The sequence below is a fragment of the Diadema antillarum genome, unplaced genomic scaffold (genome assembly GCF_040938485.1).
Source record: "Diadema antillarum isolate AM-2024a unplaced genomic scaffold, OU_Dant_1.0 seq00000301_RagTag, whole genome shotgun sequence".
In the NCBI taxonomy this organism is placed as follows: Eukaryota; Metazoa; Echinodermata; class Echinoidea; order Diadematoida; family Diadematidae; genus Diadema; species Diadema antillarum.
In genome coordinates, this window is record NW_027271324.1 from 325,725 (window position 1) to 341,743 (window position 16,019).

The 16,019-nt window shown below is 42.0% G+C and overlaps 1 protein-coding gene across 1 annotated transcript in view; it reads right to left on the reverse strand.

Moving 5' to 3' along the window:
• Positions 1 to 16,019, reverse strand: part of LOC139730309 (solute carrier organic anion transporter family member 4A1-like) — a 232,162-nt gene that overhangs the window by 67,221 nt on the left and 148,922 nt on the right. The window contains exon 5 of the mRNA XM_071641184.1: positions 12,630 to 12,751. Coding sequence (XP_071497285.1) covers positions 12,630 to 12,751 — 122 coding nt within the window. The remainder of the gene's footprint in view (positions 1 to 12,629; positions 12,752 to 16,019) is intronic.

Here is a 16,019-nt window from a genome sequence, read left to right on the forward strand (position 1 = left end):
GTATGTTAGCTCTGCTAGTCTCCAGAAAGAAACTTTTTTCTACAACTTGTCATTATGATTCCCTGCGGGCAGAGTCAAGTTACTGGTGAAACAATCTTTTTATATCTACTCCCCTAAATTAATGAAGAATCTGCTGTTTATGTTGTTTTAGAAAATTGATAGAATTTGAAGAAAAAAAGAGAATTAGGAAAAAATGTACCGGCAGGACTAAAAAGTCTGAATTATTAGACTAAATTGTTAGTTACTGCTTTCTTCCGTAGGTTTTGTTGGTTACTGCTTTCTTCCGTGGGGAAACTTGAAAAGTTGAATCGACTGGATGCAGTTACTGCTTTTTGCAAAAGTGAAAAATTGCATTTTTGGTCAATCTTATTTTTTTTTCCAAAACTGACTTATTCACATTTAAGAGCATTGGGTAAACTATTCATTTTTCCAAAAAAGTACAAATTCATAAAAATGTCAGTTACTGCTTTTTTCCGTGGGGGACATGTAAGTACTGTACGTATAAGCGTATACGTACGCCACATGATTGTTGTGCACAAGAAAGGCCGGATGGCAGCCCGAACGAGAAGTTGTTTACAGGATTGACAGCGCGTATGGTAGCGCGCGACGCACTTGTAACAACTGAATAAGTGCGCACTGCTAGTGTAAACATTGTGACGTCAGTCACTTTACGTTTTTTTGCAAGGCCGTGCATGATAGTATACAAATATCGACTGCTGCAGAGGGAGATGGTAAAACTATTTGCACCGAGGTGATGTCTCAACAGTGCTATGTCCCGAGACGAAGTCGAGGGACATGGCACTGTTGAGAAATCACCGAGGTCAAATAGTTTTACCATGGCCCGAAAGAAAGCAGTCGATATTTGTTTTATATCCCTCTCGAGCATTTTACTAGAGTAATGACGGTGAAGTGTGCAGGTTTTGTGAACGATAAATCTAACGTTAGGCCGTAGCAGTGCAGCAGCAGTGCGTGCAGCGCGTAGCGAACGACACGCTGCGCTGTTGTTGATTCCTACACAGAGCTACACTACAGCGTGCAAAACTCCGAAAGATCGAGGAGGTCCAGGACTACGTTAGAAGTAGGCCTAAAGCGGCTTCGTTACCCAGATCATCTGCAAAATCGGTTTTAGTTTATTCCTAATTCGTACCTGATATGGTGTCCTCCTGCGATCATTCTTCCGTTACTTGAAGCAGTCACTTTGTCAATTGAGCTGAATGCATTGATCGCACGTCCACTAACGTTACACACCCGGTACCCACGCCATCGCACCACAGATTTCTGAAAGCTGTCGCACACCGCGCGCTCCGCGCTCTAGCTCTCTTAGCGCTAGCTAGCTAGCTACAAGCCACAGGACTAGACTGTCGCTCAAAAGTATCGCTACTACGCGCACTGCGTACATTCTTAAGTGAGAAATGTAGATATCGATCACACGATCACGATTGGGTGCAAATCGTGGATTCCCAAAAGTACTATATCCCGCTGGCTAGTAACCAATTGCACCGCATCCAGCTGCTCGTAGCTAGCTAGTAAAACTACACCATGTTCGTGCTCTGTACACTCCTATGGCAAGAAGCTTTACATGAGGGATATAACAAAAATTAATGCACGCACGCGTGACTCATTTCAGCGCTTCCAATTGGCTACATTCTTGAACCCATTTTATAAAGACTTCTACTCTTCGCTTCGACACGATATCTAGAAATACTAGTTACTACTACCTACTAGTACTGCCTGTACTAATATAGCGTTAGTCTAGTCCTTACGATGAAAATAACCTGAAGACTAGACCAAGAACTCTGTAACAGTTTAAGGGGGTCTGGAGAGTAGAGCCCGAGGTCGATCTAGATCTAGGCATAGACTAGAGAACCTCGTAAATTACCTAGACCTATTCGAATAGCTAGACTACAATTGTAGCGTTAGGACTAACGTTAGATCTTAAAGTTAGGTTATGTGGCAGGTAAAATCTACTTCTGTTGTTCTAATAATAATATCGAGACAGGGTTGATGTCTAACCGTTAGGCCCCTAACAGTTAACGTTAGGCCTCGCATATTTCTAAATTTATTTTTAGAATGGTTTCCATTTTTATTAACTGACAATCTTTCGGGTGCTTAAGTGCACGCCTTCGGAGAAAAGCTTTTATTCAATTTCCTACCTCAATCAAGGTCCAGGTTTGATCAATCTCCTATCCATTCCGAATTCACGATTCGATCGACATACGGTAAACAGCCATGTCCAATCCAGCGCACACAGCAACCGTGCCGCCGGCCGGCGCGGCGCGATGGCTCTGCTGGCGGCGACTGAGCATTCAAAGCTAGCTACCAGCTGCCAGGAATAAATAGCGCTACGCTTACCATGTATCCTGCCTGTGATGTGCGCCGCACACGTACACAAATGAGGGGAGGTACAGTATACTAAAATGTACAGTGCTTTACGAGTCGTCGCAAGCAAAAATACAGCATGCCCTTATTCGACATAAATACCCGTAAAAACTATTCCCAGTCCAAGAAAGTCACACCAATGTGCCTGATACACTGCCAATAATGAATTTAAGTGGATTTGTGGAGCGAAAAGTACTCAGAGAGGAAGAGTTTCTTGTTCCATTGAGGGCACCATGGTGGCTTGACCCAAGACTATTTCGGGTTTAATCTAAACCCGAAATAGACTTGGGTTTAACTAAACTTCGCTAGCAAAATACAAAATTAAACTTCGGGTCTAGCTAAACCATAGGTGAGTCTAAAATGGGTTTAAACCTTGGTCTACAGTAGAATACGGGCCATAGAGTCAACGGACGCTTTAAAGAGCTATGGCGAAATAAACAAAGACATAATTTTTTGAAACACTTTATTGTCGTGTTTCAATTTGTTCGTGTCAAGGACGACATGGTACAGATACACTGTACTAAGAAAACCTGTTAATCTACTTAGGCCTACTGGCACATGCAGACACACGTACGGGACTTTCCATGTGGTTTGCCATTGTTACAAACAATTTGATTTGAATTATAAAGGGACAAAATTCGACCTTACTAACATATTATTGCAGTAATATAACTTAATGTGAAAACAATATTTCATTGTTTTCATTGTCGATCACAGGTGACCGATATCTGATGACTCCCAGCGTATCACCTAACTCGTCTTTTACAGTGACGAGTTTCATGTGTCGTTATTCTTCCTTCTTTCTGCCACATTTTGTGTCGTGTATATCTCAACAATGACATGACGGAACTAGAGAAGCACTCTGAGAGCGCAGACCTCCGCCAAGCATGCAGCTCATTTCCATCACTGATCTTGTTCTTCCATATATTTATCAGTGATTTCCACCCATACGTACTTATACTATAGCATACTGAAAGTATTGATAATAGTGTGCTGAAAGTCTCCCGATTTCCCGATATAAAGCCTTTGTTATGTCATAAACCCTCAGCTTGAAGTTTGAAGTTTGAAGTTTGAAGTTTGAAATTTTAAGTTTGATTTATTACTCAACGACCCTCATGGGGTATGGGAGTACAATGTCAATTGAAAATACACAAAATAGAAAATTTCAAATAAGAATTAACATATATACAATATAATACAAATATATACAAGATATCAACATACTTTTCAAATAAAATTTGCATAAAAGTATGTTATAAATAATATACTATACAAATGTAAATCTATCACATGAATTACGCACAATGCAGGCACTGCCTGATGCAAATAATCACGCAAAGGGTATATAAAATAAACTAAATCAAACGAAATAATAAAGTGCAGTAACTAACTAAAAAAGAACATTATTACCTTACAAAACCTCGAAATGTTTGACAAAGTCTTTTTCTTAGTGGAATTAAACAATTGATCATATCTAAATGTGTTAGGATACTTTCTAAAATACTTTTCGAGAAATCTTTTACGTTCTGTCATAAAGAAGGGACATACAAACAAATAATGAAATTCATCACCAATGTCATTTCCTGTACTATTCATCACCAATATTAGCCATGTCTACACCTATCCAAAAACTTGTAGTTATACTAACTACGAGCGCAAAAATGCGTTCCCTTAACCACGACAAAACTTCGATGCCGTTCACACCTACATGCAGTTAGCAAAACCTCGAGGTAAAGATAACTACGATAGAAAATAAAGGGCGCCTAGTTTGCACATAGGGTTGCGCACTATTATGGAAAAAACTGAGCGTCGTGGTTAACAAAACTCCGTTCACATCTGTCATAGTTTAAGCGCGCTGCCACAGCGCGCTTAAACTACGCGCTTAAACCACGACAACACCCTAAGAAATCTTGTGGTGTTGTCGTGGTGTCTTCGCCTTAAGGTTTTGTCGTGGTTTTCTAAACTACATGCGTCTACATCTACGCTAACTTGGAGTTTAGTGCCTCGTAGTTTACAAGACCTCGAGGTTTAGAAAACCTTAAGATAAAGGGACCTAGGTGTGAACCTCACTAACATCAGCTGCACAGCGCGCCTCACCCTAGCAGACACTAGAGCACGCACTTCAGTGCGCGCATGCAAACCTCAAATACGCGCAGCCTCAACTCCGAAGTTCATTGACCCTACCTGCCGAAATATCAAAAATCCTTAATAAATTCTCGGATCACTACCAAATGTTAATCGTTCGTTACTTGTGTCATTTTCAACCTTTCCTGCAGGTTTCATCCCAATCCGTTATCTACTTTTTGAGTTATTTTGCGCACAAACGAACGAACGAACGAACAAAGCAACGGTAACGAAAACATAACCTCCTCTCTTGGAAGAGATAATAACATGAAATTTTTAGTCAACATTATCTCATGACAATATCTAGCCACAAATCGATCATAACTTCATAACTAAATGTCATTTCTGTATCATTTTCGGTGGACATAAAGTTCATGTCACGACTGATCGTCCTGTACTATGCTAATTACCCAGGTGATTATGACGCGCGCGTCAAAAATTTAATATGCCCAAAACGACTTCCCAATGGGAAATCTCGAAGTTTCAGACAATTTTAAGCGTTTAAAAAAATTCCGCGCGTACGCGTCCGTCAGCGCGTTTTCGCGCGCACAGCGCGTAACGCGTAAGCAACATGAAAATACACTTTTTTCAGACTGATTTGGATTCCTGATTCATTAAAGTGAAAACAAAGTTCTGGTAAGGGCTTGAATACCCGTCTGGCACCATTTCATATTTGCTTGCAATATATCGAAAGAGTCTACAAAGAAACTTACCTGGCTGACGCGGTTTGCCGGAATGATGAGTCGTTTTGGAGTATTTTGAGAAAAATGATAAAAGTCGGTAGACTGACTTTTCTTCCAGAAGGCTCCAGACTAACTCGGTCTCAGGGAAAACTCGACCCTATTTCAGACAATTTACATACAGTTCGTGATCGCCATGTTCATCAGTACTGTATAATACTACGAGTACCAAACGAGGCCTTACTGAGCAGACAGGAAAGTGCGTGCTAATCCTGTACAAAACAAATGGACAGCGCGCGGTCCTCAAGCCTGCTAGTATACCGCCACGTACATCACCTCAGTTGCTGAGACGCGCGGTCTTTGAAGTTTTTGTTGTTGTTTATCAAGCGTCTTTGATTGTTTTTAGAGGTGCTTGATAGGCGCACACTAATTTTGCATGCGCGCCAAAGAGGTTTTTGATGCGTGCCGTATATTAAAGCCCAAACAAAGTTCTGGTACGCCTGCAAAAAGTTGTCAAATTTCGCTCCCAAATGTGAACGTATGCTTAGGAAATGTGCAGGATAACGATGTTATTACTCGATGGGTAACGACGAAAATGCGAAATATTAACCAAAAAGGTTCAGTCTCAGTACTTACCCGAACGGGGTCAGGCTAAACTCGGACTCGGGGATAACTCGGCTTCGCTTTGACGGCGGGATGAGTTGTAATGGTTGTCCCTCTGATTGTACAGTGTTGTCCTGTGGGAGCGGCCTGTATAAACTAGCGCTTCGTGTTCTGGCTACTCGCAGTAATGGTCCGAGTTGTTACAACGCGCGCATCAAAAACCTCTTTAGCGCGCATGCAAAATTAGTGTGCGCCTATCAAGCACCTCTAAAACAATCAAAGGCGCTTGATAAACAACAACAAAAACTCCAAAGACCGCGTGTCTCAGCAACTGAGGACCGCGCGCTGTCATTTATTGTTTTTGTTTTGTACAGGATTACGTTAGCATGCACTTTCCTGTCCATTCAGTTAGGCCTCATTTGGTATTTTGCAGTGGCCAGTAGAATGTGGCGATCACTTACTGCGTGTGAATTGTCTGAAGTAGGGTCGAATTTTTCCCGAGACCGACTTAGTCTGGAGCCTTCTGGAATAAAAGTCGGTTTTCCTACTATTATTATTTTTCTCAAAATACTCCAAACCGACTCATCATTCCGGCAAACCGCGTCAGCCAGGTAAGTTTCTTAGTGGACTCTTTCGATATATTGCAAGCAAAAATGAAATGGTGCTAGACGGGTTCTCAAGCACTTACCGAAACTTAGTTTTCACTTTAAGTATGTTGTAGCTGGGACAATAAGCTGCAGTAATCAGTTGGGAGAGGCCTTACGGCTACAAGCCTGTAAAATTTTCCAGCAGTAAAGTAATGAAGCGTCCAATACAAAACAGAGGAAAATACAGCGAGTGTGTGTCTTTACATGATAATGGGATTTATACCTGGACGAAATATGGTGCTATATTGTACTACTTACTGACCCATTTTAAGGGCTCTGCTGCTTGAGTATCCATGCTCAGCTAAATGAATTGTAATTTGGCGATAACCAAAAATTCCCATGAGCAAAAGAAACACTCTAACCTCCGATACAAAACAAGGGAAATTGATGAAATTGATGACATAGTAAAATAAATGACACCAGAGTGAAGCTGAACTGCCTAAGAAAGAAGAAAAATAAAGAAAGCTCTTACAGCTACAAGCCTGTGAAATTTTCCAGCAGTAAAAGCAATGAACTTATAATGATAGCGACCAGCGTCACCTACCACTTGGCATGAAAAGGAAAGGCCGTACTATCACACATTTCCGGGCAAGCTTTGCGTGCGACTTGCGAAGAACAATAAAGTTTAATTTTTGCTGCATGGAGGTCCCCGCAGATAACCCGCACATGACAGTACCTACTCGCCCGTAGTTACCCGGAGTTACGTACGCAAGTCCTATTTACCCGCAGTCAAGTTTAGGCCCTGTCACACCTTTCCTGGCAAGCTACGCGGGCTTGTTACGTGTGGGGATTTTCCTGCACGCAGGACAATTTTTGCGGGCGGACAAGGCTTTAGGCGAGTTTCACGTGCGTCCTACATGCTGGACCCGTATGCTACTTATGTTCGTATTAAGCGCATTCCATGTGACCTGCGTGTCAGGCGCATGGGTGGCGAATGAGGGCTGACAACTTGGTGAAAGAATCCTTCTAAAGGAATTCGATTTGCATAGATCCACGGGCAACTTACGTACTTCAAGCGGGTCAACTGCTTGCGACTTGCGGCAGCTACGAGCCTCCTTCTGGTGTTCTGCGTGGACCTCTGCAGGCAATCTCCGCGACTCACTCGGAAAATGTTTTGGTCATGCTCAAAACTTGGTCGCGAGTAAATGTGTAGGACTAGCGTTCGCACCTCCGGGCAACTACGGGCGAGATACCAGATAAGTACTGCCAGGTACGGGCCAACTGCGGGGAGCTCCGGGTAGCTATTTTTTCCCCCACAAGTCACCCTACAAGGCTTCCCCAGGCACGGTTTGACAAGGCCTTGAGCATGCTTAAAACTTGTTCCGGGTGAGTCGCGGGGGTTTGCCCGCAGAGGTACACGCAGAACACAAGTAAGAGGCCCTTAGTGGCAGACCTCGCAGGCGATTCCCACGCAGATACTTCGTAGTCCCCATAATATGTCGCTCGTAACTGAAAACGGTTCGGTTTTGAAGCTTTCACGCAGGTCACACGGAATACACGCAAGTAACAGGTAAGTAGCACGTGTCTAGCAGGTAAGACGCAAGTACGGAACTCGCCAATATCCTTGTCCACCCGCAGAATATTCTGCGTGCTGGAGAATCCCTACTCGTTACAAGCCGGCGTATTGCTTACCCGGAAAGGTGTGACAGCTCCGTTAGTTTGCAGGCATAAACCTTCTTTGGTCGAAAAAAAGTCTGCGTCAAGACTACTACACGCGCCAGTGCCTTACCGATCGGAGGTGTTCGGTTATGCGATCGGCCAGTCTCCGTTTCGTCTCGCCTATGTAGATCTTGTGGTAGGCTGTACATGTGATCGCGTAGATCACATTTTCGGTAGTACAGGAAAACCGATCGCGAACAAACCAGCTGTATTTAGGTCCTTTGATGTGTGCTGCTCCATCCACATGGCTGCATGTGTTGCACCTTCTCCCTCCACAAAATTGGGTACCGCATCCCAAATATGCTTCAGACTGTACCTGGCTCAATACACCAGGACTTCCAGAGGCCTAGCACTTCAACCTGCCCGGGCACATCATCAATCACCTGAAGATCGGTGTAATGACGACCTGTCATGGTGGCAAGACGAAGTCCGCAAACTACGAGAGGAACAACTAATCCATCGCCTTGGCTGCCTGCAACCCAATGGACTGAATGTTTCTGTCCGTTCTTTCCTCGTTAAGGAATAATCCTTCTCTCTTTATCTTCTCTGCCTCTGTGTACGTCATTTTTATCTTCGTTTCCCTCTCTCCCTCATCTGCGATCTTCCACCTACTTGCTTGGTGACATGTTTTCTCAGTGTTCTTTGGGACGTTTTATTTTGTGCGCTTCTTGTATTTTCCCTGCCTTCCTACTTTTCATTAGCTATGTTCACACGTACCGTCGTGGTTACGAAACTTAAAGTTTGGGATCGTCGAAGTTTTGAAACCACAACCCTCAAACAACGACTCGGGTTCACACACATTTAGACTACGCCGCTAACTTCGAGTGAATCATGACGTCGTGGTTAATACCGGAAGTACTACATGTATACCCTTGGCGTGCGCTTCAGATGAAACTTGCATATGGACATCTTCCAGCTCAAACGTATAGCTGCTAGCCACGGCCGCGCCTTGGCCTAGGGCCTGGGTTCGTGCGGTGCAGGTAGCTATCGTACTACCACAGTTGACAAAGAACTAAGAGCTGACCCTGAAACGCAAGGTGGAGGGAGAGGTCATGCTAAATTTAAAGTTTTGAAACTTCGAGGTTTGTTGTGTCCACACGTACGGTAACTTCGATGGAGACCCCCCGTAGCTCGTAGTTTATCGCGCTAACCTTAAGATTTTGTCGTGGTTTCGTAACTTGAAGTTAAAGGGGCATAGTCCCAGTAGTGTAGAGGGCGCTGTTGATGCTACTGCCGATCACCGTTAGCATTGATACGAAGATTACCGAAGTTGAGCTGTCATCAAGAGCAAAATGCGTAGGTGTTGCTAAGTATAACGTTGCCTTCGTTGTCTTCTCTGCGCATCGCGCAGTCAGTAGTAATGCCAGGGAGCGTGCATATGTGCTTGTTATTATGACATCGCAAAAGAAGTTTGCTAAAGATGTCTTCCCCCTCAGCCGAATCATGAGCCGAACTGTGATCGGACCACTGACTACATTGGATCGGACTTCTTCGGACTCGGGGAAGTGGGCCAAACCGTAAGCGCTAAAGAGGAGTCGATAGCGTAGGTCTCTACAGGAAACTCCGTGTGCCCGCGTACGCGTTTGACTAAAACACCGGGACTATGCACCTTTAATTTCAAGTTACGAAACCACGAGTTGTTCACACGCACTCTAAACGTAAAGTTAACTTAAAGTTAACTTAAAGTTTTGAAACCACGAGTGAAACTTAAAGTTTCGGGCTATGTGTGTGAACCCCACTTTTGTGACTTCCTACCTTGTGCGCTACTTGTGTATGTGCGCATTTTGTTATGGACGCGCTACCACTGACGACGCGACGCATCTTTTATTTTGATTTATATCTGCTTCAAAATAAAATCTGCCATTGACTTGACAAAGCCCAATGGGCGAAAATTCGTCAAAACTACGTCTCTCACGGAGTTTTCTTATTGAACTACTGTTGTGAATACATACTAAATATACAGTAAAAATGTAATAAATCAGAGCATGACTTTGGCAAAATTCCAATGAAAAGCTATCAGCGATTCATGTTTATCATGGTTTTTTGTGTTTGTGTTTGTGTTTTTTGCTTTTAAACCGAAAACATCTTTCCATCTTTGGGACCCAGTCCATAGATGCGTCGTTGCTACGCCAAGCGCGCACAGGTAAAGCTGCGCGGTCACCATGCACTCTGGCAGCAACAACCAAACTAAACGCATTCCATCTACACGCAGGTTAGTTTTGAAATCCGTCCGACGAGGAGCAGACGTATAACTTTGTGTGTGTGTGTGTGTCTACTTCAGAAATGGATTTTAATCTAACATCTCATCGCATCCTGGTCGCTGATGAAGAATGCGATGACTAACCTGTTTGGTGTCTTGTTTCTAAAACATGCGCTTCCCCGCCAGGTTGAAGCATTTTAATGCCATTTTAAGTTTTCCACGTGTTGGCAAGAAAATAAGATAGAACACAAAACTGGAGCAGAGTTCATGCTGTATTTACCAACGGTTTATTTCTTCACACAAATTTTCGAGCGACTCGCTCTTTCTCAAGTGTTGATACTGAGAGAACAATAACAAATATTAAGCCATGACAATTATTATCATTCACAATCTTGATAATCTCAGAGTATGTAAAGATTATCTATACACTAGAATTAAGATTAATTTATGTGTATGTTGAATTATGAAAGGAATAATGTACTGCTTTTACATCACTACCGCAGGTGCGTCCTCAGAGCCGTGAGGATTTACTTGTATATCAATCGTGCCAGGTTTTTTTTGATGTATACTTTTATACTCATTGTCATTGTATTATGACGTAATGCTGCACTGTTGCCAGAATGCGAGTTGGGTGCTAGGAAGCCTAGCATTTATGCGTTTAAGCGCGCATTCTTGGTAGCACGATTGCATTAGCCATGTCTACACTTATCCAAAAACTTGTAGTTATACTAACTACGAGCGCAGAAATGCGTTCCCCTAACCACGACAAAACTTCGATGCCGTTCACACCTACATGCAGTTAGTAAAACCTCGAGGTAAAGATAACTACGATAGAAAATAAAGGGCGCCTAGTTTGCCCATAGGGTTGCGCACTATTGTGGAAAAAAACTGAGCGTCGTGGTTAACAAAACTCCGTTCACATCTGTCATAGTTTAAGCGCGCTGCCACAGCGCGCTTAAACTACGCGCTTAAACCACGACAACACCCTAAGAAATCTTGTGGTGTTGTCGTGGTGTCTTCGCCTTAAGGTTTTGTCGTGGTTTTCTAAACTACATGCGTCTACATCTACGCTAACTTGGAGTTTAGTGCCTCGTAGTTTACAAAACCTCGAGGTTTAGAAAACCTTAAGGTAAAGGGACCTAGGTGTGAACCTCACTATTATATTGTTATGGCTTAATGTTTGAAGACCTGAATATAAGAACGACCCAAGTCCAATTTTTGGCCAAATTCAGTTTGACATGGGAAATCGTAGCTTATGCATGGACTCATCTTGTGTATAAATGATAAATCCTAATTACCCCCGGAAGTGCCTGAAATGAATGAGTTAAAGGTGCATGGTCCCGGTGTTTTAGTCAAATGCGTACGCGGGCGCACGGCGCAGGTTTCCTATAGAGACCTATGCTATAGGCTTCTCTGTGGCGCTTACGCTTTGGCCCACTTTCCCGAGTCCGAAGAAGTCCGATCCACTGTGTCAGTGGTCCGATCACAGTTCGGCTCATGATTCGGCTCAGGGGGATGACAGCTTTAGCAAATTTCTTTTATGATGTCATAATAAGAAGCACATATGCACGCACCCTGGCATTACTACAGACTGCGTGATGCGCAGAGAAGACAACGAAGGCAACGTTACTTAGCAACACCTACGCGCTTTACTCTTGATGACAGCTCAATTTCGGCAATCTTCGTATCAATGCTAACGGTGATCGGCAGTAGCATCAACAGCGCCATCTACACTACCGGGACTATGCCCCTTTAAATCTTATATCAATGTTAGAATAAAGGACTTGGGTCATTCTTGCATTCATATTATAGCGCCCTCTATCATCCTTCTCTTATCTCTATAGCAAAATATCATGTATATGAATCAAAGAACGACCCAAGTCCATATGAATCAAAGAACGACCCAAGTCCATCACACAAAATGGCCTCTCCACAATTAATGTAAATGTTAATTGTCATAATAATGTATGTTCTAATTTGTATATACAATGTTGCCTTCCCATCACAGTTAAAAAGAAAATTTTTGGAAAAATAAAAAAGATATGAATTTTTTTTAAAGTTTACTCGAAATGGTCTTCCATGGACTTGGGTTGTTCTTATATTCATATACTCATTTGTTAATACTGTTCTCTCAGTATCAACACTTGAGAAAGAGCGAGTCGCTCGAAAATTTGTGTGCAGAAATAAACCGTTGTTGAATAGAGCATGTACTCTGTTTCAGTTTTGTTTTTATCTTTTATATATATATATATAGATATAATAATATATATATACATACATACATACTTATTTGCATTGCATATCAAGGTTTACAGAAATTGAAATGCAAAACCATACCTGGAAGCTCTTTTGGGAAAGCCAATAGGATTACAGCTATTGGCGTCACCAGACAAGCACTTATGAGGAATCCCAGCCACCACGCTCCGATCCAAAGTGGATTGCCAGGGGTTAACGTCACACTGCAGTAAAATGAATGGCAAAACTACATTTGAATTCCATATAGTTTTAAAGTCTACAACACTAGTAACCTCTCGTCTCTAAAATCTGTTGTTTCGACACGAATTCTCGCACCGACACAAATTGTCGCCCCCTGAAACAGGCGACAAATTTTGCATGGAGCAGACGGCACAAATTGTCGCCCCTGCGCAATTTGTCGTCTGGCGACAATTTCTGCAGAGGGCTTAGGGCACAAACTGTCGCCCGCCTTCGAAGCACATTTTTGGGGTAGAGACATAGTCATTGAAATACCAACACAAACTTACATGGCTACATCCATGCAAACAAGCCATGTAAAAAGTCATGTAAAAAGTCATGGTGAGGTTTCAAGGAAGTGTGTATGTGCGCGCACACAAGATAATTGAGTGTCCGTTCGTGTGTGTATGTGTGTGTGTATATGTGTTATTGCATATTATGGAAGAATGTGTGTTGAGGTGGTTTATATGCATTTTGAGGATTTGTTTGAGTGTTTGATGGTGCTCGTTTATAAATACGTATGTATTTGGGGTGTGCATATGGCAGTTCGTTTGTGCTAAAATCAGCTCTTAACGATTGAGAAATCATTTCCGGGGTGTCGAAATTATTCGCTCATGCATAAAGCATGACAAAATTATTCTGGGACAAAGAATAGTGAAATAAAAGTTGAAGTTAAGGCTGATGGAAGAAAATGAAATCAGTTAAAAAATGAACAAAGACAGATAACATTTAGGGAGGGTACCTCCCTGGTATGCCGGTATGCCTGGTATGTCTCTCTCTCCTAGCCCGCCTCACCGCTGAAATTGAGACACCCATACTATTTTGAAATCAACGCCGCTGTGAACTCTACAACACGTGCTCATAACACGTTGTAGGCATTTTCATTTACAGAGTAGACTTTTGCTCCTGCCTGCCTGCTGCTGGAGATTTATGTGGTAAGACTTTCTTTTCAGTTTGATTGATACTTAATTAGAATGCTCGTCTAGGGTCCGCACCCATACAAATCATACACAAGACATACCATGCAGCCCCCCCCCCCACACACACACACATACGCATAACTTACTAGTCATACCCACCCACCACCCAAGCATAACACCGCGGAGCAAACCACCCCAACCACACAATTCATAGTGCATGGCCGACGACAATTTGTGAAACTTACGTTTAATTTTGCCTGCACAAATCGTCGCCAATTGAGGTCAAAGAGTTGACGGCACAAATTGTCGCCCCCTGCATAATTTGTCGCCTGGCCTGGCGACAAATTGTGCTGCTTGTGCAGTTCTCCAATTTTTGACCTCGATGGCGACAATTTGTGCAGGCAAAATGAAACGTACCTGCACAAATTGTCGGTCATTGCACTATGAATTGTGTGGTTGGGGTGGTTGCTCGCGGTGTTATGCTTGGGTGGGGCAGTCAGACCGCAACGTCCTGAAAAGCCTTCGCATTTATCGCTACGCGTATGCATGGACCTCGCGCGACATGAATACGTAATGAGCTGGGAGACCACATTTTTTAGACCACATTATAGTAGAGGGTACCTAAGGGGCGGGGGGGGTCACCCGTGCACCCCCCAGGACTCCTCGAAACTTACATTTCCAGGATCCTCATGACATACCAAAACATAATCAAGATGTTAACAGGAACGAAAAGTGGCTCTTCTAGGTGAAATTTAATGTATTGTATTGTTTTTCATAATTTCTTATGTATTTTCTTTGTTTTTCAACTTTTATTGTTTCTTTGTTTTTTCTATTGGAAATTGTCACTGACCACTTTTTCTACCATAATTAGCACAAAACTAATCAATGAAAGTGATTTTATTGTAAAAATAATCAGGTTTTCATGACTTTCATGACAGAGCCACCTGTTTTCCATAGGAAATGTACACAAAAAGCACAAAATTGTGCCCCGTTTTGGGACGACATTCCCGTTACAAAAATGGGCGTGACTTCGCAAAAGTATGCGGGGAATTTGCAAATTTGGAAAAATATCGATATAATGCAGAGATATGAATAATGGTATCATAATCATAAAGCTATATATAATGTAAGCATTAAAAGGTGTGATTTATTTCAAATATTCACAAACCATGTCAATTAGTCACGGATAGTATAGATCTTCATGTCGTCAATAAGTGAATCTCGTAGACCATGCACTTTTTGTATCTGAATTTTACCCTCCGAGGGCAATCACCCCCCTGGGCGATTCCCCCTTAGGACAATTACCCCACGGATAACTACCCCCAAGGATGACTACCCCTGGATAACTACCTCCCCCCAGGATAACTACCCCCCAGATAACTACCACCAGGAAAACTACCCACCCCTGGATAACATAAACATAATTTCAATTATGTCTATAATGTTAATTCGTCCTTGCTTATAAATACTTGTAATAATTTATATACCTCTATCAAGACGATCTAGATCAAGAGTTAGATTATTGTGTAAAGTTTTAACAATGTGACCGTTATTAAAGAAAAAAAATTGAAAAAAAAATGCTTCCAAAAACTCTTCCCGCACCTTTTGACAGTCTTTGAAGTACATTCATTTATCTGCTTAGGAGTTTATAGTAGTCGGATTTTTTATGTGAAATCATTGTGCTTTAATTCTTCGTATATCCTGTTGACAAATTTCCAATGATTTAATGTCGATACTTCTGCCTTTCCCTATAATTCATCTGGTTTATCGTTTTTTAATGAAAATGAATGAAAATAATCCCTCCTTTTGCATATGCGTTCAAATCTAAGTTTCATCAGCATGTGCATAATGTATTATAACGTCTTAATTTTGGGTCTTTTTTGTAATTTACATAAATTTCTACTTGATGATGCGATTTTAAGGTTCAACTGTGCTTCTTGTATTGCGTTTTCTTCTTGTATTGTATGCATTTGCAAATATGCAAGTCGTTTCACAACTTATGTTACTGACCCCCATGTTGGATAATAAATGCCGTCTCATACGAACCAACATGACACGTTCAGCGTTGTATCGAAATGTTATTGCTGAGAAAATCTCTGCGTATTAATAATCAAGCCAGTGCGATACGTACCTGTGTTTATATATATATAATATTATATAATATTATATTTATATATATTATAGTTAATATATATATATATATATACATATATAATGCATACATACATATTATAATGTATCTGTGTGCTTGTGTGTGTGGATGTAGGTGTGTTTTATTATTGTGATTCTACATAATGTACCTCCGCATTACGCGCGCGGGTTGTATTTTTTTTCT